We start from the raw sequence: 24,432 nt of genomic DNA on the forward strand, positions 1-24,432 counted from the left end.
AGGCTATGCTCAGAGTTTTTTCTAATACTTTGTCCATGCTTTGTTCATAATCATCATTGTTTTAAACGTAAGAGATGTTTTGAATGTTTTTGAATGGATGAAGAAATATAATGCAATTTAAACAAAATATATAACACTGTAACTTTAACACATTGGTAAGATATCACTGAACTGTCATTTTAAATTTGGTAATTTAGTAAATAAATAGGTTAAGTGTGGGTGAAATTTAAAACATGCATCATGATTATCTTCCCACATGATGTACAAATAACAATTTTGAAGAATTCTCAAGACAGGACGTGGTTTATGGTAATTTAGCCTCTTTTTTTTTGTAAAAATCTGCATATAATCAGATATCAGCCTGTACAAATGTGGATGATTACACAACAAACACAAAAACCACATTATGTATGAAGAATAATATTGTCAGTATCGACGTGGGTTTGACTTATTTCAGAGGGGTCATGTCGCAGTCGGACCTCCCCATTATTCACACTGCTGTGGCTCCTAATGAAAAAAAAGGTGTGCTAATTCATGAACTTCAGAGGAAAAGATTTATTACAAGAACAACTTGACAGCATTTTTAACTTCAAAAAAACAGTGAAGTCTTGCAGTATTGCTATTTCATACATACAAATTCCACAATGTCAAGCAATCTGTACATTTAACTTAAGTTTGAGTGAAAATAACATTAGCAAACAAAAAATTGTCTGATCATGAACATTCAGATTTCGCTGACTGGGGGAAGAGTGCGTCATGAAATTTATGTGCAGGAAAAAGCAAAAATATTTTTGTGATTTATTACCAAACGATGACATATTTGTATGAAGTCACAGTTCACAAAACTGGCAGATTTTGAAAACCAGCTGATTGAATGAAAATATCTGCAAATAAACCAAAAGAAATGTAAAATAATTACAACACGTGTAAATAACTGGTAACCAGCTACATATTGGATCAATGCAGCCCAACCAATACTGATAGATCATAAATTAATGTAAGAATGAGGAGTCAGTACTAAATCAAATTACTGTATCTCTGAATATTGCAGAACAGCCCGAATATGTTTAGTTTGTCTATGGGGATCATTCCAGCTTTTAAACTGGCAACATTTTAAAGTATTATTTGTGTTTATAGTGTATTGTAGAGAAAACTGGAAAAGCTTAAAATGCCTCACCTCAGTTGGATTTCCCTAACACTTTCTCACTTACAGTACTTGGGACAGAGATGTCACTTAAGCCCAGTGAGATTTAATTTCATAAATAAATAAATTAGACCAACAGCACACCTGACTTTACTCCAACTCTGTACATCTTCTCATACAGTATATGTACACAAAGATATGCACACACTTTTTTTTAACCCATTCACTGTGTCAGTGCCCTGCAAAAAAACATCGTCAACATCTCCCTTACTAACACTGACTCCAGTTTCTCTATGACAAATAGATTTAACCCCAGAAAACAAATTTTTGCCTAGGATAGACAAAAATCTGTTTGTTTTTTTTGTTTCTGCAGGACACTGACACTACAGTTCCAACTATTTCACCTTCAAATATATTTTACAAAGTCCAAACCTGTTAAATACCAAAAACAGTGGTACTATAGCTGGAGCTGGCCTCTCATACTGATGACAACTGTTTAAGAGCTTAAGAGGAGAACCTTGATATCCAGTTACAGTATCTATTATTCATGCACCGTTATACACATGCAGTCACTCAAGTCAAAACCATTCTTCATCCATCAAACTTCACCTTATCATTCCATTCTTACTGGCTCCATTGACTCCAGTCAGCACCAGAACATGTCACAAGAAACAGAACAAGTGGTTTCTATGTCAAGAAAACTGCTTTTTTCCTGTCATTAAACCATGTCATTCTTTAGCCACTAGATGTCACCATACATTGAGTCATGTCTTTGAAATCAAATTTCTAAGTGGGTTATCTGGCTTCTGGTGTTTCCAAACCAGTGGTAAGATTGAGAGGCAATACATTTAATACCCTTGTCAAGAATTGTACACCTATATCAAGTATCATTTATACTAAAAATTGGCAATGTTCCTCACTTTTTCCACATTCAAACTCTCCAATTCCTATTATTAGAAACAGTAAATGGTGGCAATGTAGTGTAACCAAACAGATACAGATTTTAGTGATGTCGAGCAAAAACATTCAAAAACTAACCTGCGAATACATTTTAAGGCAAATGGAGTTGTCAAGGCATTTCAAACACCAATATTGCATAGCTAAGGCAGCAAAGAACTCAATACAGTGAATATGTACATTAGACTGTATATTCAATGCCTCTTTATATACAAAATGCCCACATCTCTCGGTGAGCTCATCAGCATGTATTTACACATTCATTCTCCTTAGCGTTTGATTTCTGCACACATACGTATTCATCATTGTATTCCAGAGTACTGTTTGGTCGGATGAAGAACTCAACGTATCCGTTTCAGTGACAATGACACAAAGTAATATAATCTTCACTGCTCCTCAAGTGTTTGCACTTAATCCACTTATAAGAAGTTAAAATGTTTTACTGCATTAAACAATAACCTTGAAAGTGTGTGACACAGTTACCATTGAGAAACATATTATCTACCTCGACTACATCAACTGATTGTGAAGAGCTGACATCATACAGTAATAACAACATCAGACAACTGTACAGACTAGAGATTGGTAGTGCATGTAATGTTCATAAAGTCACGAGAAGGATGGGGGTACCTTTGTCTATGTTACCTATTAGTATACTGTAAATATGTGTAATATTGAGACATAATGTGAAGAGACTGAAAGTATCACAGTCCTTAAACCAGTAATTTGACTACCAAGGCAAGCAGAGATGTTATGATGAAACCACAAGAGGGAGCTAATCGATCTGACTAAAGGTTTTTAGGGTTTACACTGTTCATAGAGTTGCTCTTTGAATCTCTGGCACTTCACCATGCCCCTCGGTGGGGCACATGGCAGCACATATGCTCTCTCTCTCTCTCTACTTCTGTGTCAACCATGAGAATTTCACAAGTATCCTGCCAAAAAAAAAAAAAAAAAAAAAAAATCCTGATTGGCAAAAGCATCCCCATGCATACACAAAAACGACAGTTAAAGTAGTATTAAAAACCATTCCTTTGGTAATAAATAATTTGGCTTGAGTGCAACATAAAAGCAATGTGAACGCCCCGTAGTTACACAGGGGAGAAACTAAGTGATGTTTGACATGCAATGAAAACAGTCTACAGCCCAGTCGTAAGTCCGCGTTCTTTCCTTTTTATACAGTAGTTGAAGTTCATGACAACAACCCCCCCATGTCATACCCATCAGTTTTGTGCTACATCCAAGCTTCAGTGTCCAGGCTTCCTGACTGTCCAGGGTAGGAGCAATCTTTGTTGCCCATGGCTGCAGACCGTGGCTGAGTATGGATCATATCTGCAAAGGCCTGGTGCAGGCTCTTGCAGGTGGCTGGACGACCGGTAGAACGGGAGCTCTGAGGGGACAGCGGTGGCGTGTGGCAGGGTGAAAGAGTGTTCTGAGCTTGCAGATCTCTGTAGCTGACCGGCGTAGGGATACGTGAGGGGCTGTTTTCCGGCCTGTTGTCAATGCGAGGCCTGATTCTGGTTCTCAGTTTGTGCTTTGAGATGGGGGCTACCCTGTCTGCCTTCTTCTGCCCTCTCTTAGTCTGCAAGACTTCTCCGTCTGTGTCTCCGTTGGCCAGGGGTGAGGATGGCGGGGGCGACTCGGAGCGCGATTCGCTCAAACTGAAGCACATGGAAGAGGTTTCGCTGGAGGAATCCTGGAAGGAGCAGTCTTCAGAAGGGGGGAGGGGCACAGGTGATGGACAGGCCTCTGGGGGCGGGAGGTCATCGCTCCCGTCACCATTTTCCAGGTCGTATGGTAAGTTTGGCTGGTGATTCTCCAGAGGAACATCTCCTTCAGGTGCTGTGCCCCAGCCAAGCTCACCCTGCTGACCTGTCAGCCCCCCGGTAGGAGGATAACCTCCATGGTCTCCATTCATATTCCTACAGTGGAAAGCAGGTTGTGAGGGGAGTGGGTTCATTAAACTGTCCGACTCTGCGTCTCCAAGGACAGGCAGCGAAGATGGGAGTTCCCTCTCCTCTATGGAGCTAGAGATGGCCGGCAGCTTCTTAAGACCTATGCCGCGCTCCCCCCAGGGCTCAGGCTCTCCTTGGCCAAAGTTGTGTAGTCCTCCAAAGTTGTGTCCATAATGCAAGTGTAAAGGGTCCTCGAGGGGGAAGTGACGGGGATTGGACCTCTTGGATTCCCGGAGGTCGGGCAGAGTTCCTATCTTTGCCCCCACATTCAGGGAGGAGGATGAGGAGTTAGAAGAGGAATAAGCAGAGTCGGTGACATTAGGATCAGTGAGTGTTGGCACCGGGTGTGTCCCAGCTCCCTGCAGGCTCGCTCCCCCCGGGGCTTTACCAGACCCGACTACTCTACTAGCCTGCTGTGTGTTGGCCAGAAACTCGGCCTCGAAGCTGCGATACAGGTCCTGCTCCTTCTGGGGGTCTAGCGTCGGCAGCATCTGGAAGCCAAAGCCTAGTCCTTCCTCCTCGGGCTCCTGGCTCTCCAGGCCGGGCCAGTTCCTGTGGTGGCCCCGCCCAGCGGAGCGGGGGCCCTGCGACATCCGAGGGGAGCGAGCAGCGTGATGGTGAGAGTTGCGGGGAGATGAATGTGGCGACCGCCGACCTCCCGAAGTTACCGGTGGCAGCAGCCTGCCTTTTCCTACGGAGGGTGAGCGAGGAGCAGGAGGTCTGGGGGTGGTGATGGTCTTTTTGCTGGGGGCGCAGTTATTCGTCTGGACTCCTTTAACAGGTGAGTTGGTGCACGAGGACGACTGCCTCTTGGTGAAGCCGCCACCAACTCTAGGAGAGGAGGGGGGCATTTGTTTGGCCCGCAGCTCCTCTCGTCTGTCCGACGGTGGGGGCTGAGGGTCTCTGTAGCAGGAAGCGGGACTCGGGCTGGCGTCACTGGACCGAGTGCGGCTATTTAACTTACTCTGGCTGTGGGAGCGTGGAGCGTGGAGCCTCCTCGGGCCCTCGTTTCCTAGGGATCGCCCCCTCTCTGTGCGAGACGTCCGTGCGCCGTCAGAAGGTCCTTGCGGTGGGTTAGGTTTGAGTATCGGGGCAAGTGCAGGACGTTCGCGGGATTGACTGCGAGCGCGGGGCAGCGAGGGGCGCATGGAGGGGGTCTGACCTCCCGCTCCAGTCCGCTCAATCATGTGCCTCCCCTCCTTGCGGTTGACAAGTAAAACCACCTCTTCACCAGACCGACGTGAGGCACCACCGAGAGAATACCGTCCTCCTCCTCCTCCTCCTCCTCCTCCACCTCCCCCTCCTCCCTTAGATGAAGCTGTAGAGGAGTCACTGTCTCCAGAGAGGCGTCTTGTCACCGGCATAATTGTCTCCTTACCCCTATAACATAGAGAGGAGACAATGTTATATATCAAATCAAATCAAATCAAATCAAATAGCCTTTATTGTCATTGCAACAAACAAGTGCAACGAGATTTGTGGTGCCACCACCATTCCAGGGCTAAAAAAGACTAAAAAGGACATGTAAAGGACATCCTCAACGACACATATGCATAGCCTACTCACACAGGAAAAAAATAAATACATCATCCAGTTATTAAAATCAGTATTATCGATAGAAGAATAAATAGATATTGCACATTGATATTAAGAAAGTGCTGGGATTAGTGCAGTGGTGCAGGGTTATTTTGACTGGTTGCTGTGGTTAATAAGATCATTATTAACCATTAAATCATTATTTATAATAACACCATCTCCTTAAAACAAAAGTCAGAATTTGACAATCTCAGATTTCACTCCTTACACATGTTACTTCACAGGTGGTACAGGAGCAACACACTGCCTCTGACTCAGCTCTGACAGATTCATCATTTACATCATCTTCCTTCATACCGTGAGGTCGTATGTAATGTGCGATGCTGAGGATTTGTGATTATGTCCCAACCTGCCCCTGCCACTTCCACACACAGACAGACACACAGACAGCGTTTCTGCCCTAAGTCTCTGTGTTTCTTGGAACAGTGGGCTGTGACAGCCAGGGGGGGGATTATGGGGACGATAAGAACAAGTGGGGGCAGGATTAGACGTCTCGTAGATTTTCTAACCCAACACACAGCGCTGCCCTTTCTCAACCAGACACCGCTCCACTGTCACGCACCAGTGGGACCATCAGGTTTAACTGTATAATCAGCTCATAGTTCACTTACAGTGGTACAAAAACCTAGATAGATTTGATGAGTACACGCACACATTAGAGTGTGTTCCTGAGCCAATGGTGATACGTGACGCATATTTTAGGTATCAAGGTTCAAAAATATTTCTAAAACTTTTAATGCATCAGAAACTGTTTATAAAGCTGTTGTATGGGATCCATGATTTAAGACAAGTCGTTCAATTAAGGAAAGACAGCATGGCACGGTCCTGTGTTTTGAATTCTGCTGGTAAAGAGAAAGTTTTCATTAGGTTAATAATTGGTGTGTTTATTACACCGCAGCCTTCCTCAGAAATTACATCTATGTATATTCAGACATGGTGATTGGCCTGCATGGGGCCCACCTGTTGACCTACTTTCCCAGTTAGCTGTGAACAGTTGTCTAGGGATAGTTGTCAGATTAGTCTTTATCTAGTCTGGCACACTTGAAAAGAGATGCCCCACCCACACAGGGTTAACTCAGATGAGCTGCTGCCTTGACGTCTGGTCCGAGCCATCACTCCATATAGAAATGAGCCGAGCACTGGCCGGACGCCAAAGTAAACCAACTTTCAGCTCCTAATTGTGTTCAACAATGGTGCCCTCACACTCTGACATAGGGGAAAGGTATGTGAGCAACTAAACTTTTTGCCAGCTTTGTGGAGAGAGCATAAGCAGATCTCATTGTCTTTAAATCCCACAGAAACAGTTATATCAACATGCCACCACCCTGGCTGTCATTCAATCAGCCTGCCCACCTCACAATCACAGCTACGCCTCTCCAGAAGCACATGGGAGAAGGAAGGATGTGTGGTTTTTATTTGTCACTGGTTAGATACCGATTGGTACCATCTGTTTGCCATGCCAAGAGAAAAAGAAAGAAACACTTCTTACAGGATCCCACTCATTATGAACTGTCAGTCTAATTAACTGAATGAAAGTAGAGGGAGAGAGAGCTGAGTCGACATGTTTGGGGTCTGCCTTGTAACCAGTGGGAGATGCTGTAGATGTGGCTGATGGGATGGGTTTATCACAGCAACGTCACCTGAGATTAGATAAATCTGCTCTGGTCTAATCTGTGGCGTCCTGACATGTGTGTTTGTTGTGTATACGGCCTGTTCTATCTGGCCATATGTGTGTGTGGGTGTTTGTGTTTGTGGGCAGGAAAAGAGCAAGTGGCAAAAAGTGAGTGCGTCCTGACTCCTGCCAGGCGACTTGTGGGAGATTAATTTCTTATCATGGCATCACACTTATCCACTCACGTTTGCGTAGCCGTACCCACTCACCTGAGAGGATTAAAGTGGCGAGGTTCTGAGCGGTCTCGTGGTGGCCGTGGGAGAAGCGTACGAGCCGCGCCGGAGTCGGGCTCAACGTGGACAGAGGTGTTCAGAGACCGGCCCGTCCGTGTGGAGGAGGAGTGGGCGCACGGGGCAGACGGGGGCTCCATGGAGCGCCTGTCCGGGGGCTTGTAAGGAGCTATGCCATCGTTTCGCCAGTGTGGACCCGGGCTAGTGGAGCGGGAGGAGTGGGCGCTGGAGGACTTGCTCTGGCCGCCCTGACCTTGGCCACTAGCTTTAGCCTGGTGGTAGCGGTGGGCTGCGGAGACAGATTCATAACAAGCTGTTGAGACAATGAGACCTAACGAGGATAAATCACTTAAAGGTCCTGACATGCATCATATCTAACCACATCACTACCGCCAAGCTGTTAGATAGCATCAGCAGATAAAATACCGCTGCTCCTTCTCTGAGCCAGACTGACGCTCCTCTGATTGGCTCGTGAACACAGATGATCCCACCATTTACAGAGGGCATATATAGAACACAGGCATATTTCCATAATCGCTTGATACCGCATGACATGGCCTCTTGTGGTAAGATATGTAACCTGATTGATCCCACATGATGTGATTTCAGATAGAGTCAGCTGTCGAGTCCAGGCGGTCAGTCCCTGACATCATCACTTCTGCAGCAGTTTGGATAAGGAGAAACAGTCTCGCCCTGCATAGTTATGAGCATGTATCACTGTGCTGCTGGTCAAAGTAAATATCTCACAGTTTAGGTGTCTGGGTTATTGGCAAAAAAAGAAGTCTTTGTGTTGAGATGAGCTGCTAAACAGATGTGTTGTGGGATCAGGTAGTGGTAAAGGAATAACAGAGGAGTCACAGTGACCACCACACTTTCCATTACCGAGTTCAAGCGTCAGTTTTCCAGATCTAAATTTCTTGGCTGGGTGTGATATTAGTCAGGGTTCAGGTAGACACAGACCAATTGTCGCTGGGTGATGTACAAATAACTAATCAGTCATCAGTGAAAATTAAAAAAGGTTAAAGAGATAGAGCGCACAGTGGTTCTGAATAACAAACATGATCCTCTTGACCTTCACGGTGTCTGCTCCTAGGCTGAACATAACACATCAGATAGAAATAATGTGTTTACAATCTTAAATGTGCTATGAATTATGCAACAGTGGGACAACAGTGAAGTTGTTTTGTAAGGGCCTGCTGACAAGGGAATAGGAAATGACCTCACCAAAAGCAGCACAGCGGCACGGGTCATGTTTGTCCAAATAGTGTTCTAATGTATCCCAGCCCCCTCCGACACGCACCATCACATGAGTGCGAAGGACCTGAGGCAAGAAAAGAGAAAGTAAAGATAAAGAAAGAGAGAGAGTTAACATACACAAATAAATTAGATAATTCAACAACAGATTATGCAAATGTTCACCGGTGGGGGCAGCTTGCTGAAGGCTGGCTGGCCCTCAGTGTTACGTAACATCTAGATGCCCCCCCCACCCCTCTGCCTTTCCCTCCTCCCACAATTCCTCTTTCTCCCACATCACCCCCAGCTGCTGCCATTATGAGGGCTGTTCATTGCCATGCCAACTCACCATTAAAAAGAGTACGGTAGCATAATAAAGAGCCAAAATGTTGTGTGTGAAAGACACTTTTTTTGCCTCTCAGCTGGCTTCCCCGTGTTTTCAGAGGGTAGCAGGGTGAATTAGCATGGTAACAACTCACCCCCGCTGTCCTCAGTTATCACGGAGAGAAGCAGGGATGAAAGGGGGCCTGGATAGTCACAACAGAGGGGGGCGGTGGAGTAGGGGGCTTGGGTGGGTGAGGGGGGGGATATGTCACTTCGTACTCTCCTCTGCTTTTTGAGGCACACACATCCAATAGATTGGGCCAGAGAGCCTCACTCCCTCCAGGCAGAAGTCGCCTTCACTGAAGCAGCACACTTTGCCTGATGTGTCAGCTCTGCGTACGCATCCCCTGCCTTGGGTTGTGTAATAGGGTCTGCCAGACACATGTTTTAAAGGTTGGGCCCGTGTCTCTGGAGGGCTGGCGGGGGCAAAAGCCATAATGGTACATCTGTATAGGGCTGGCACCGATTTTTATTTCCACCAAATCACACGTGGCACGGCATCTCATCTCTGGATCCCTGACCAGAGAGCAGTGATCAGAGGCAGGCCGTGGACACGACATCTGCGCCAAACTCTGACCCCACCTTCTCTCTAATACAAACCCTGTCAATCCACTACAAGTCTTTTCATCGGCCTTGCTCCCCTACTACATCAAATCCATCAAAACAGCTGATCTGCTTATCTCTATCAGACCTGAGAGTATAAACTGCTTACTCTCCACTGCTCTGGCCTTATGTCAGTAACAGGTTTACGGTTTGAGTGATGCTGCCAGTGAAAAACAAGGATGTATGAGTCACATATCATACTCGTAGCATCAGAGTGATATTTACCTGCACGATAAAAAGATCATAAAGGTCTGCTGACAACGATCCTCACATTGTAGTAAAGGTATAAAGATGCAACAGAAGCAGGAGGAACAGACTATCTCCAACACAGATCTGCTGTCACTGACTTTTATTTTAGCTTTTCCTCAGTGGTGTTGTTGTGACATAGCTTCATATCTCCACATAATAACTTTGTTATTGTTCTTCACTTGATAGGAAGAGTATAGCTTCCATGATGGTAGCAGCTACTGGGAATCCAAATAAACTACTCTTCTTATTGCAGTGCGATAATTGCACGACTATAAAGACAATTATTGAGGGTCATAAAAAAGCTAATTGCACAGTGCTAATTTCCAGACTGGGGTTCATGCAGTTCACTGCAACAGTCTAATGATAGACACTGTTTGATAATACAGATCCCTATACTGAGACACAAAATCATCAGCAGAGACTGTGAAAAGTGTGTGAGATAAAAAGACAAAAGCAGATGTATATAAACAGGGGCTAGACTTGTAGTATATTATTAAATTAAATGATTAATTAATGAAAAAAAATTCCAGTATAGACACAAAACAAAATTTGTGTTTTGTTGCCTTCTCTACCATTTGTTACCATTTCCAAAAGAGCTTTGTGCGCATTTCATATTTTATGCATAACGCTGCAGCAGCAGTGCTGGGAGCCAGCTGAGGCCGAGGAGATGTTTTGGGACCACGTTTCATTTTAGAGCTGTGGATAAACAGAGAGATCTCCCAACCACTGAAGGGGTATCACAGTCTTCACCAGTATATATAGAGAGAGACCCGATCCCTGTTTCTATGGCAACGGTGAACAGAGAGGCTTCTTGTCATCATTGCGTGGGCGGGATGAACCAATTTCTCCTTGAATCTTGCTGGTGAGTTTAAAAAAAATTAAGCTCATGGTTCATTTCAGCTGTTGTGCCCCATGACTGAAGGCATCTCCGCCCTTCAGGAGGGGACCTCCCTGGGGACAAAGATGGTCTTATTAACACCCCCTCCATCCCCGGCCCCTTCTGTTCAGTCGGCCCCATCGCCCATTTGCTTTCTTCACTTCAACCGCTCGTTCATCCTGAGATCCTTGTCACAGCTTTGGCAGTTCAATAGGGGTTTGTTGGCTTTCAAAGCGGCTGCCCGCTTCCTGCCCTCACAAGAATAAGGGAAGTGTGTTGGGGGCACTTGTAGCTGCTGGGGCATATGCACAACCACTGCTATCCCCAGTGAGGAACCAGGAGAGGGAGGAGACAGTGTGAAGAGAGCTAATCTGACAAGGCAAAGGCTCCAAGAAACACATGCGTGCACACACATAATCCACATACAGGCCAGTTAAATATGTCTGTCACATTAACATGGCTGCAAAGCTAAAAAAGAAAAAAAAAGAAAAAAGAAACTGATGAGGGGTAGAGCGGAGGCCAGAAACGTTTTTATTTCTGTTGAAGGAAGGAGCAGTTGAGGGTTCATTTATAATTCAGATATGCCTTGTGGATTTATGTTTTTAATTTTTCATCTGCCTTTAAATGTGTCTTATGAACCTTGCAAATATTATAATTCAGGTTTGACATATTATTTTATAGAAAATTATTGATTTCACTTAAATATCAACAGATTTAGAAATCAACATCTTATGTGTGCATTGGTTGTTGATGAAATTATCTATCAAAACCCTGTTAAAATCATAACATTTCACAAGTTTTTATGATTTGGGTGTCAACTCAGTATATGTCAGTACATTTTAATCTTTAATCCCTAACAATTAACCCTGCTAAATTCAAAACCTGTTAAATCCTACAGCTCTCTGTGTAGAAAACATAGGTAGGCCAAACATTAAAGCATATCAAATGTATCATGTCTCACTGTTGGGGAAAGTGGTGCCGTCCATTGGAAAGAAATATTGACATAAGTAGCAGATACTGGCAGCCTGATCCTGTGGAGGCAGGCAACTTGGAAATGTACCCACAGAGTCCATTAATCTGTCTGCTGCACATTTTAGGTAAGTGAGACAAAATCGATGGCTGGTATCACCCACCTCCCTGCACAGTCCTCTGAGGCCTGATGTGGGTACAGTGGCAGCTCTTGAGATGAAACTGAGACAAACAGTCCAGTAAAAACAGGCCGGAGCCAAGATAAGGACCAACCCAGGAAATGACCTAAAGCTCTATTTGTGTCTCAGTGGAAAAAAAGTAGAGTCTTGGGAGTGGGCCAGATGAAGGGCAATGTGTAAACACTCACATGAGAGGGACAAAAATCACAGTGCTGTTACATACACTGTAGATTCACTTGGCTTTGGTGCAGCCAATCAGCTGAGTGGTTTATCTGTGTAGATAGCCTTGCTCTTCTTGAAACAACATATGATGCCATATGCCTGCACTGTATGGCTCCATGCAGTTACTGCAGGCCTCACTGTCTCCTGCCATACTGGGCAAGGAGGCTTAGGTACACAGCTGAGTATTTACCTAACCTTGACTCAAAGAATAACTCAGGTTTATGATTTATCATATATGTGTGTGAGGCAATCACACACACACATATGATTTTTCAGCAGGTTCTGGTTAACTAGCACCTCACTTCAACGTCCACACAAAGCCTGTTCAATTATTGTTTTACTTTTTTTTGTCCTGAAGTCACCTTGTTCCTAAATCTCAGCAATTAACATGCTAATTACAATGAGGTACCAGCAGGAATAATGACCAAAATCGTTCAGCTTGATTATTTGTTTTGATAATATTGCTGAAATTCAATGACGCAAAACTGAGAAAACCAGGTGTAGTTATTTTTGGATGAAGCAGACTCAACCTGTAAAAATAAGAAGTGGCGTATACCCAGTCTTGTAACATAACGAAAGATAATTCTACTTGATGTGAAGGTTTCCAGCAGTGGCAGCTCACCCTAATGAAGATCAGTGCACTGGAGTCTCCCACTTTGTACTTCCCCTCCGATACCTTGATCATAGGAAACTGAGCTGGACAGGAACATCGGCCCAGAATCTCACGCACCTGAGGAGAACAAACACAGGACATTTTAAGAGTCAGAGCACACAAACATGACACACACACACACACATCTGAGAGGAACAAAACAGTGATCCCTTCCTGCTCTTGAGGTCAGTGAACCCGTATGTATGAGATCATGTTTAGCCACATATCTGTAACAGTGACCAAAGCACCGCTGGCACTGAGAGCTGTGTGTCAGCAACATAATGACTCTATTTTATGGTGTGAGAAATGAGCAGCCTTGGCCGCCTGAGCACAGGAGGGTGTTGGAGTGTGCGTGTGTGCGTCATCTTCCTGTCGACTTTGCTCTCCAAACACCTACAGAGTGATGAGAGGCCCCGCCCCACTCTCATACCACATTAAAAAGCCCGGCCTCGTCGCATCTCTCCAGAACATTTCTGGTAATTCAGTTCAACCGCAGAGTGTCACAAAAGCACCAAAAATACATGCTAATGAATGAGCTCCCTCTCCAGCTGTCTGGGCTGTTACAAGACAGCGTTTCTGCTCGTGACATCATACGCTGAGGAGGAGAGAGAGAGAGAGAGAGAAAGAGCTCGGGAAACCAGAGAAGCGGTGGAGATGATGTCAGCACACAGCAGGCCCTGCGCTGCCAAGGGGTTTGAACTGAGAGCCGGTGCCCTTGCTGCGGATCGGGGGTGCTTATTAGTCAGCTGGAGTCAGACACAACTGCAGGGTGGGGCCAGATCCGCCCGTGTTAGTTAGCACAGGCCTGGGCTCTCGCTTGCACTGGACAACTTTGATGCTTTTCTTGGCGTCTCTCTCAGACAAAAGCGTGTGCGTACTTGTTGACCGGGAGGGAGAGAAAGTCAGGCAGCAAAGTGAGAGAGGAAAGCGCAGGATGAACTTCTCTATGACTGTGTGTGAGGGCAACCGTTAGAGAAAGCACGGAGGGTGTTTTCTTTTATTGATGTTTAAGTTATCAAAGGCGTGTTAGAGGTTTTGAGCTCCCACACTTTGATGTTTTAGAGTACCTTTTATGCCGTACACATGGGTCAGCGGATATAGCTTGCTTGTGTGTGGTGTGTTGGCCTGCAACACTTTTATTATGGCATGAAGGAGGCACCGTGTTATTTTCTTCAAATAGCACCCTTCTTTCTTTCCCATACATATCAAAGAAGGGAGGAATCAGTACTAAGCCTCAGCACCTCACCTGCCGCTCTGCTCCCCCTCTCACCTGTCTCTTCCAACCCTTCGTTCCCTCCCTCTCCATCTCATCTGCTTTGTTGTCTTTCAGCTTTTATTTTTAGCCTGTGCTCCGGCTGACCAGACCTATATTTGTCTGTCTTTGTTTTGCTTACGTTTCTACATCTAACCACCCGTTCTCTTTTCTCTCTCCGCTCTGTCACTCCGGCTGTTCATTCTGTGTCAGTAGGTGGACGAGCCCTGTTTGGAAAAACCCCAGCCAGTGAGTTAATGGAAAGATTGCTATGGCAACAGACACACACATACACACAGCCCAACCCTTCCCTTTTTAACTGTACAGTTTGCCTTCTTTCTTTTTTTTCATTCTCGCTATAGTAAAGCCTTTCTCTCGGCCCACAACACCTCCCCTCCAAGAGCTGTTCGGCTGAGGTCATACGTTTTCCTCCAGAGGAAAGGTTGAAGGACTCACACAGTCTCATATGAAACGCTGCACAGGATACACAGTCACAATGAGGTGTTTCAATAATTTAATCAATAGCGGCCGTGACATTTTGAAGTATTTACTCCGTCGGACCTTTGGCACGAAGTGTGTACACTTCCCATGTCTTGGCCGTGTCAACAATGGGTGCACTCAGGCCGACACACTGAAACCAAAACACACACATGCAGTCACACACTGGGAGGGAAGGAGATAGAAGGGGAGGGGCCAGACAAGGTCACGCTGCAAACATGCGGAAGTGGATCTGGAGCACTGAGAAAAAGTGAAGGATGAATTATGGATGCTGGCTGGTCACAGCAGAGACACTTTCAGCAGGAGCCGCAGATGTTTGAGAAGGAAAAGAGAGAAAAAATGGAAGAGTGACTGAACAATCCACAGCACGCCCCTATACTGGGAATCTGCTGCATCTATCTTAAGATAGGAATGCAGAGATGTTTGTGCAAGACCAGGGAGAGAAACATTTTCACTATTGAGAACAATCACACGACATTCAAGTTGAACTGAGCAGCTGGCGTCGCCTGCATGCAGTTTAATGTACAAGAACATATGCAGTACATATTCCTTTAATGATCCCAAGGCTCAGATCACGTCATATCTGCCGAGGGTGAGTCAACAATCTCTTTATTCCTTTCCTTCCTGGCCCACTAACATCTGAAAGAACATTCATGGAGGAGATAGGCTGAGACTGAGGCCTGAGCAAACCCTGGGGATGAAGAGAGGAAATGGGAGGGGAGGTTGGGGCAAGATAAAGATGTTTAGGTTGTTGTTCCTCACTTTCTTTACTGACTTGTAATAGGAACCAAAATGCCACACAGGAATACTTGATATAATGATATCAGGACTGGATAATGTACAACATTGTTTTATTCTACGTATGTTTGCTGAGGTATGATTTTAATTTACTGGCTGTTGTCAAGAGAATACATGTAATATAATTCATACTTGCAGACTGGGGTCCAGATTTCAAGTGTGGCTGCTCTAAGAAGCCACTCATCCATATGAATATGTGTGTGTTCTTCTCATGACTCAACCAGATGTGTGCAACAACGGTTTAATCTAAAGCTTTCGTCAAACATAGGTGTGCTAGCCTGTTGCAACCGGTTCCTTTCATGACTGCTGCGCCAAGGATAATTATTGCAAAATGCCAACAATAAAAACTTAACTCACTCTGCGGGAATTTACATGAGGCTGCTTCCAGATTTGTCTTCAGCAAGACAAATTAGACTGGAAGAAGTTTACGAGAGAATACATGCTCTCAAAATGAAAGAAAATTGGCTCGGCTCATATGGTGCATTCAGGGTGAGATTTAAAAAAAAAAAGACAAAACAACGTAAGTCTTCCTCTGTCATGACTGGAAACCTCCCAAGATGAAACAACCTCATCATCAGATAAGCACAGAGAGGCAAGAAATCTAGGCCACAGGGGGCGCCCGGATTGGCAGGAGGGAGATTTTTGGAACTTGAGGGATTATTGCTCCACCACCCACATGTAAGCATTCCTAGAGCCTGTGAACGCACACTGAAAACAACTACATATCAGAGCCTATCCTCCTATTAAACTGCCGGCCTGACAGCCTGCATAAACAGCTACTCTGCAGACAGCCATGCTACATCTCATAAACATGGAACAGCCTCCTCTGCACAAATTACGTCTTTAAATAACATCTGGGGTAAACTGAGGTTATGAATGACTGTCTGAATGAATGAATGATAATTACGTTTTCTAATTATGTTGAAGCTTTAGCCTGAGGGGCTGAACAGGAGAGACCATGGAAATATTTAAAAAGTATTTAGAGGCCGTTAGCAGCTGGTCCAACAGGCCAAACTAGCTGAGACAAGACAGAAAAACAATGCTGGATAATGGCCTCAGGGTCACGTACAAACCCACTCAGTGCAGGTAACACAGGGAGACATAGAGGACTTTGGCACTGAATATAAATGAAGCGTGCATGAAAGTTATGGTTTGACCTTTGGAAAGATGCATTCATTTGCTTTTTTCAAAACAAGATGATAAAACTGATACCACCTGTCACATCTTCCATTTAAATGTAGAGTACAGCCAAAAGCAGATTATCTTATTTTAGCACAAAGACAGCCACAGGTGAGCTGTCCTCCTGCTTAGCACCTGCTCACTAATTACCTGAACCTAGCTTGTTTGTTCAACTCATTTTTACACAACGTTATGTGACTGTATCTTGGCTTGGGGCAGGGACTTCCTGAGTTTTTTGTATTTTTATATAGCTACACAAAACTCTATAATATTGAGGGAGCTTTAATTGTGCAAGTAAATGTTTTTGTCAACTTTAAACTCAGCTGGTCTACAGCTCTTTTTCCCTGTTTCCAGTCTTTATGCTAACCTCAGCAGCTCCTGAGTCCAGATACGGAAGTGGTTTTGTGCAGGAGGAATATACATATATTTTCCTAAAATGCTTCACAACTTCTTTAACTGTTATCAATAATAACATGCTTTTCATAATCTGTGCTATATGTTTGACCAGGGTGAAAAGTGTAATCATACACCAGGGCAGACAACATCCACTTCCCATTCCCTGAAAATCGATGCCTGTCTTCTGGCCATATGACAAACAGTCCATCTGGGGCCTTGAGGATGTAGGAATCTAATGGATGTCAAAAGCTGAGAGGTGAATAACTACCATATTCATCTGTTTCAGTGGAACAGCAATGTAATCACTCACTGCACAGACCTAAATATCCGGCCGGCGTCAACAACACACTCAGCACTCGCCCTTGTGACAGGCCAAGGTTAGGAGAATTGATGTCTTTCCGAGGTGGCGTCTCATTCTGACAGTGTCCACCTGTGACCGGCTCCAAGAGGCTCGCGGGCAGGGACAGGAAACAACCAGACGACTCACACAGACACACACCACATTAAATGATAATCATGCAAACCATCAGCTGATAGCATCAAGCGCCGCAATAAAAAGATAAAGTGGGCAATATGCAAAAGTGTGGACTCAGCTGTTTCCACGTGCTCCCTGCTGCATGGAAAATAGTGGAGTTGAGATCCGCTCTGTTCTGTTACTATGCAAAGTCTAAAGGGAGAAATAACCTTTCAGATACTAAACCCCTCAAATGATTGGTGCCTGTGAAACAAGAGGGAGAAACACTGAAGGATGCCACACTCTCTCAGCTAAGCGTACAAGTGTGACCCAATGCAAAACACCATGACCTACTTTTCCCTTTCACTCTCTCTACTGTAGCTCTCCCTCCCAGAGCAACATCCATTGCAGTCAGGTTTAACAGAGTGTACAGTAAAGTCACTCTAGGCACATTCCTGTCCTCTACTCTTCCTTTATTTCCTGAATGCATGAATTGAACCATAAGGTTAATGGAGCAGAGTGGCCATACATTCATAATGCACACAATCTCTGTCTTTATCACCCCTCCCCTCCCCTCCGCTCGGGCTGGTGTTTCCTTCCAAAGATTGAGATGTCAGCCCTTGATTACCCTCGCTGCCAACAGTGGCAGTCTATTGGTTTCCTCTTTTCCATGCCACCAACAAGACATATTGTTCTGCTCTTTGCTTTTATCATCTCCAGCAGAGACAGAGGTGGGGGGATGGGAATGAGGCATCGCACATATATGAACTAAGCAAGGGCTGAATATTGAAGCCTCGGGTGAGAAGAGACGTGAACCAGTTTATATGATTGAGCAGAAAGAAGGAAAAATGGCTGTGAAGGAAGCCGACAAAGACTGTGAAGCTCTTATGGTCTGTTGTTTAGATGCCTATGCATGGAGCAACTGTGAGCAAATGGGAGTATGCACTAAGTGAGTCTGCTTTTAATTGTTATACATGTGTCAGTGTAGAGCGCCAGCACATGTGTTTTTACAAAAAGCCCAGACCCCAAGGGCAAGACCTAGAAAACATACAAAAAGCTTATTTGTGTAGGTAGATGACCATGTCCATTTTGCCTTAGGCTCAATGCAGCATATAGGAAATACTGATTTGATCGAAGTCGCTGACTTAATCCCTCTCTAGTGCCGATATGAAACCAAATCCCATAATGCAAAGGATAAACTTTATGTTTATGTGGATAAACAGTATAGAGATATATGAGCCAGCTGCTGTCTGCGCCACTTCGGAGACAAAGCGACTCCGGGAATGGGAAAACGACTCACAAGTATCACTGAGTCAAGCTATGATGAAGGAAATGAGACGCCAGCCACTTCCCTAACTGTAGAGTGGAAAGCCGTCCCACAGTGACATGAGTAAGAACGTATGTAGTGGCAGCTCAGTGGGAGACTCAGCAGTGGTGAGTATTTATATGAGGCTATCGGTAAGCAGGGAAGTAAGCTGGATACACAACAGCTATACTTAAGATCATACACCTTGTATCCTGGAGGAAGCTGATATAACACATCACAATAAATATAATGAGTTATAAGCAATCAGGGTGAAACTGTAACTAGTACTAACTGGTGAGACACATGTATTGTGACTGTACAGCCAGATGTCCTAAGGAAGAGCTGTAGGTACTACAAGTTGAGTGATGACTGTTCGTATACTCATTAGAATAATGACATGTAATCCTATTACTGCTACGCCTGTATTGTCTAAACAAGAAGATTAGTTTGATCATCCAACTTCTAAACAATGTACAGAATAATACGCAGTTGCTAAATGTACAAATCTCATTAAGATGTTAAGATGAAACTAATGCAAAACAGTCCACCAGAGTTATAGAGAATAGACAACAACTAAAAATATATATTTAAAATGTGATCCTATATGCAAGATATACTGTTGGATTGAACTGCTTTTCTCTAACTAGCTAATAAACTGCAACCTGAAATATTTGATGGTCATTCATACACTGCATAGGTTGATCTTTTTCTACTAGAGTTTTGACTGAATATGAGCATAATTGAGTGTACACATGGATTGATGTTATCCTTCACTATTTGTTGTTTGTTTCTATGGGGAAAATATGATAACTACTTGAGAGCTCAACATTTGGATCGTCTCAGTTTGCACAAGCATCTAAGGCTGCTGTAAACATCTCTGTGGGAGTTAATGCTCTGGTAATTAATTGATGACACTTGGTCAATAATGTTATCAAATATGAAGAGGCAAATTTGTGACTAGATTGTGATATTGTGTGTGTTTTTTTTAAAGCAGCTATAAAAAATGAGGTCATCAAGAATGAATACAATTGACTACCAACAAAAATCAGTGAATACTACAGTGATTTTTTTTTTTTTTTTAAGAAAAAAGAAGAAGAAATATAACCCCATCATGAATGATGCAGCAAAGTCGCCTTTGCCTGCAGGAGTGAGAGACGCAGACACAGTCTGTGTCACAGCTGTGGACCAATGCCACTATCCCCCTCTCTCTGACAGATACTCATGCCTACCAGCAATGAGGTTTCCAGTAATTACAAGACACTAATCTCCTGCAACGCCGCTACATCAGACTGATACAAAGACAAGTGCACAAGCTCTCTGCAGGATGAACTTGTGACGGCTGTTACAGAGAACCGAGAGGCCTGGTGTTCTGCAGTACGAGCTGGTTGAGCAGACATGGACCAAACTATTTAAAGACAGATGAAGTCATTTTGATGCTTTTCCTGGTAAATATTCACCAGTGAACATTTTCAGTGGAAGTGTGTCTCACACAAAGTCTAGGCCACAAAATGAGAACTGGTCTGGAGCTGAAGTCATTACACAGGATGTGTTGATATAAGTTAGCAAACACTGTAAACACCCTTGATAATACTGTACTGTTCTAATCTTAGCACCTCTAGTTTGAAGAGCCTCGGGTTGCTGATGTCGACTGCTGTGCAGTGTACATGCAAGCAATTTTCTGACGGCTGACAGGGAGGATGGGCGAGATTTTATTCACCAGACACATGATGACTGGGAATGCCACATCCTAAATCCGTCAAAGGCGGAGACTGTTCAACAGAAGACACTGTGCACAAACACGTGTGTGTTGGTGCACCGAGGACAGCGTTAGTGCCAGTGATAAAAAGGGAGGGACAGGCATACGCTCTGTAGCTTTCCTGTGATCATTTTGTCCCCAAAATGTAGTCGGCTTGTATAATCCTCAGCAGCACTCAGTCATGAGTGAGAGTGTGAGGACTCAGACAGTCTGGATACGAACAGCGCACATCCTCCTCCACATGCTCTCCTATTTCTGTCCACAGAGGTCACAGTGGAAGAGCTCCACTGCGCTGCCTGGACGAGCACGAGTGTGACTGTCAACTGCCTCTCCTCCTCCTCCTCCCTCCCTCTCTGCTGGCCCTCCTCGCATCTCTAGTGTCAAAGACGGACATTGTTCTCCTCATCAGCATGAAAATATTAACTTCTTCCCCGTTCACAGCCCGAGCATGTGTTCCACCGGTGCTGCCAGCCTGTCTTGCTCATTAGCTTTCCCTCTAATGAGATCTTTGCCGCTCCCGTGTGCGCTCAAGTCCAGCCGGCATGGCCAGGCAAAGGTCGACCAGTTCAACCGGACAAATGTTGGTGTTTTGAATTCCACAGGCACAGGAGCTGTATTAGAGTCAACACGCCCGGAAGGTACATTTTCACTAGCGAGCACTAGTGAAGAAGCTGCAGATCCTAGCAGTGAACAACCCTCATGGTTTTGCAGGATGTTATATTGATTATTCCTGATGGACAAGCTAAATTAAAGAGGCTGGAGGTGACGGCCATCACTGATGTCTCTCTCACAGAAGCAGAGCTGACATTTGTAGGCTACAACGAGGCAGGAGAAATGTCACACAGCTGACCTTTGACTTTTCAAAGCTCTCCTCTGGGAGAAATCAGGAATTTGTGTGTCAAACACACACTGACCCTACAGGTAAGCAGGCATTTACCAGCATAGTCACAAAGCAAAGTTATGCCTAGCCTGCATGTTTACACTCGCACCACAGTGAATCTATGGGCTGCATATCCTCTTCATAGCACCTACCTGGTCTTTTCAGAGAGAGGGTTTCACTTCTGACACTTGTCTGTGTTTTAGTACTGTGGGAGGGAACAGCTGCTTCATACTGTTAAGCAACAGACAAAACAAACTGGATATTTACTTCTGATGAAGGCCAGAGGGTGAGAAGCCTGTGGGAAAAAGCTACTGTATTTCTCACTAATGTGTAGTGATGATTAAACTGTGTGTAAACCATAGTCTGGAGCATTGAATCATTGTGTAGTTGTGAAACATTTTGGGATTTCCATGTGGTCAACTAGGGTTATTGAGAGCAGTTACATCATAATGCTAATAATACAGAGAGGCTTTGAATTTTATCTTTTCACTGGCAACTCACCAATTCATCCAAATTTCGCATGTCACATAAAACTCTCTTCTGCGGCCAGATGAACGGCTCTGGTTCAGGTTCACTTTCATCCTCCACACTGTGGCTGCTCTCCTTCCGACTGAAACACCTGCTGGGCGGACTCTGCTCCACCGGCTCCCGTGCATCGATCCGGAGACTCTCCTGGTCCCGGATCTCCTCCTCGATCTCCTCCTCCAGCTGGATCAACATGGGGGCCAACATGCCAAACTTGGCCCCGCGTCGCGCCACCTCCAGGAGACACAGGACGAAATTCTTCTCGTTGCATCTCTCCACCAGGTCGTTGGTCTCGAACATGAGCACGTCCTTGATCCACAGCTCCTGTCTGCACCAGCTGATGAAATTGGACACGTTATCCCGCGCCACGAACGAGCCGGCCATCACATTACGCGACTGAAAGCCAACATCTTTGGATGGCACTTTCATGGACCGCGCAGCCTCCGGGAACTCCATCTGGAAGTCCTGCGCGGCGCGGTTCACGTTGTTGGCGTGCCGACAGAGGGCACAGCCCGTCTCCAGCCCCTCCATGAAGGTGTCCGCAGTGATATCTAAGTCATACAGCGTGTTCAGCCATTCAGCCAGATCTTCCTTCATGGCGTACAGGTATTCCTCGCTGGATTTAAAGGGCCGGATACTCTTGGAGGCGGCGGACTGGATGTTGCTCTGATCAGCCATATTGTCGGATTATGTATCAATAAAGTCTACTTGATGATTCCCGATTGTCTCATTGCACAACTGCGCTCCAAAGCCTCATCCGCAAAATAGAGCGAAACAACCGTGTTGACGCACCCATGCCGATTTGCATGTGCGGTTTCTTATCGGCGCTCCTTGAAGCCATGGCTTTGTGTTGTCAGAAGCATTTCGGGATGCGGAGTGGCCCTGGCGCATGGATGCGTTTTCCGGATGTCTCTGCGAAACCCGTTTCCTCTAAAGAGCGCATCGCCGGGTCCCGGAGCGAGGACGAAACGGGATCATCCTGGGACATCGACACACACCCATGCGTCGACCACCTTTTAATCCACCCGGTGGCCGGTGGATCCTCTCACCCGCAAAAATCCACGTGTCACCATGTCGGTGTACGTGTGTGTGTGTGTGAGAGTGTGAAAGAGAGAGAGAGAGGCGGTCAGTCCAGTCTGCTCCTCATCGATGAAATCACGACCACTGCGCTGCACTGAATCCACAGCTCATCTTCCCCGCAAATAGGCTCAGCCCATGTTGCACCGCCTCTCGCACTGAATATGTTGACCTGCTGTAGCTTAGAGCAGCAGAGCGACTCGGTGGCACATCCCATTATGAGGGATAAACGCTCGGCAGAGGAGGAAAACTTAACCCCATCTTCACCAACTCAGCACACAGGCTACTCTGACCTCCAATAAACTGGTGGTTGATGGTGGTTGTCATGACATTCATTAAGCACTACAGATTGGCAAGGGATCCACAACCTATGTTACCAAAGTCTCTTAAAAACATAACATAAAGCAACACTCACATCTTTGAAACTACCTATTATTCATCATTAAGTGATAATAATACACCGTAAACGTTCAAATCAGAAGAAAAAATAAATGAGCTACTTTAGAGTGTTTGTTGTGGCCTTTTTCCAAGTTCTTCAGTATGTTACTATCACTGGTCCATTCATATGTAGCCTAATAGTTGACTGGTGGAGGTGGAGTGATGGGTATTGTAGTCTAAAATGACTCATATTTGAATTGTTTATCTTTAATAATGACATGTTATAATAAAACATGTGTAATAAAACATGTTTTCTTTCTTAAAATGCAAAAGTACAATGGGAATATTCACATAGCCTACTCGCTGCCAATGATCTGCATATACTTTTGTTGAGATGGTGATGATTCAAAAGTACATGTCTTTTCAAATGTAAAGTTTGCGATGATGTTGGATTGACTGTGCTGTGTATGTGCGTGTTCATGCTGTTCTGTTCAGCCTGTGAGAAAACAGTCCATGCAGTTTTATGATTTCCATGAAGGTCAACACATAAGGTGGCTTCACAGTCTCTCAATAAGCAGGTCTTTGTGTGGACTCCTCACCAAATAGCCTAAAGTGACAAAGGTCTTTAAAGTCAGCATTTCATCAGCATCATGAGACAGCCACTGTGTGTAGTGGAAGAAATTCCCTTCCCACTGTGTAATCGTACCAATGATTAAAAGATACGAGGAGGGGGAGTGTTGAGCTTTATCAGCCTTGTTTCAAACTCCTGTAAGTTTCGCAATCAATGTGTGATTGTTGGCGTGAGAGGTATTGCACAAATCAAAGATCTCACAAAGCCAGTAAACCCTGAAACAGCAGGAGATTGAGGATTAGAAGGGGAGATAGAGAGATACACTTATAGATGGACAGTGTTATCCAGTCAGGTTAAAGAGGCTGTGAACACAACACAAGACAGAAGCCAATTGAAGAGCACATGATCCATTGTGTGCATGATAGGAAATGTTTTTGACA

At 44.8% G+C, this 24,432-nt stretch overlaps 1 protein-coding gene across 1 annotated transcript; it reads right to left on the reverse strand.

Moving 5' to 3' along the window:
• Positions 1 to 747: 747 nt before the first annotated feature.
• gas2l1 (growth arrest-specific 2 like 1) lies at positions 748 to 22,644 on the reverse strand (the record flags this gene model as incomplete). Its single annotated transcript, XM_083978413.1, has 5 exons — positions 748 to 5,436; positions 7,534 to 7,843; positions 8,779 to 8,875; positions 12,893 to 13,000; positions 21,943 to 22,644. 5 exons carry the CDS (start codon positions 22,642 to 22,644, stop codon positions 3,336 to 3,338), a joined length of 3,318 nt encoding a protein of 1,105 aa, XP_083834539.1. The 3' UTR covers positions 748 to 3,335.
• Positions 22,645 to 24,432: the final 1,788 nt, after the last annotated feature.

The sequence above is a fragment of the Trachurus trachurus genome (genome assembly GCF_905171665.1).
Source record: "Trachurus trachurus genome assembly, chromosome: 9".
NCBI classification, from domain to species: Eukaryota; Metazoa; Chordata; class Actinopteri; order Carangiformes; family Carangidae; genus Trachurus; species Trachurus trachurus.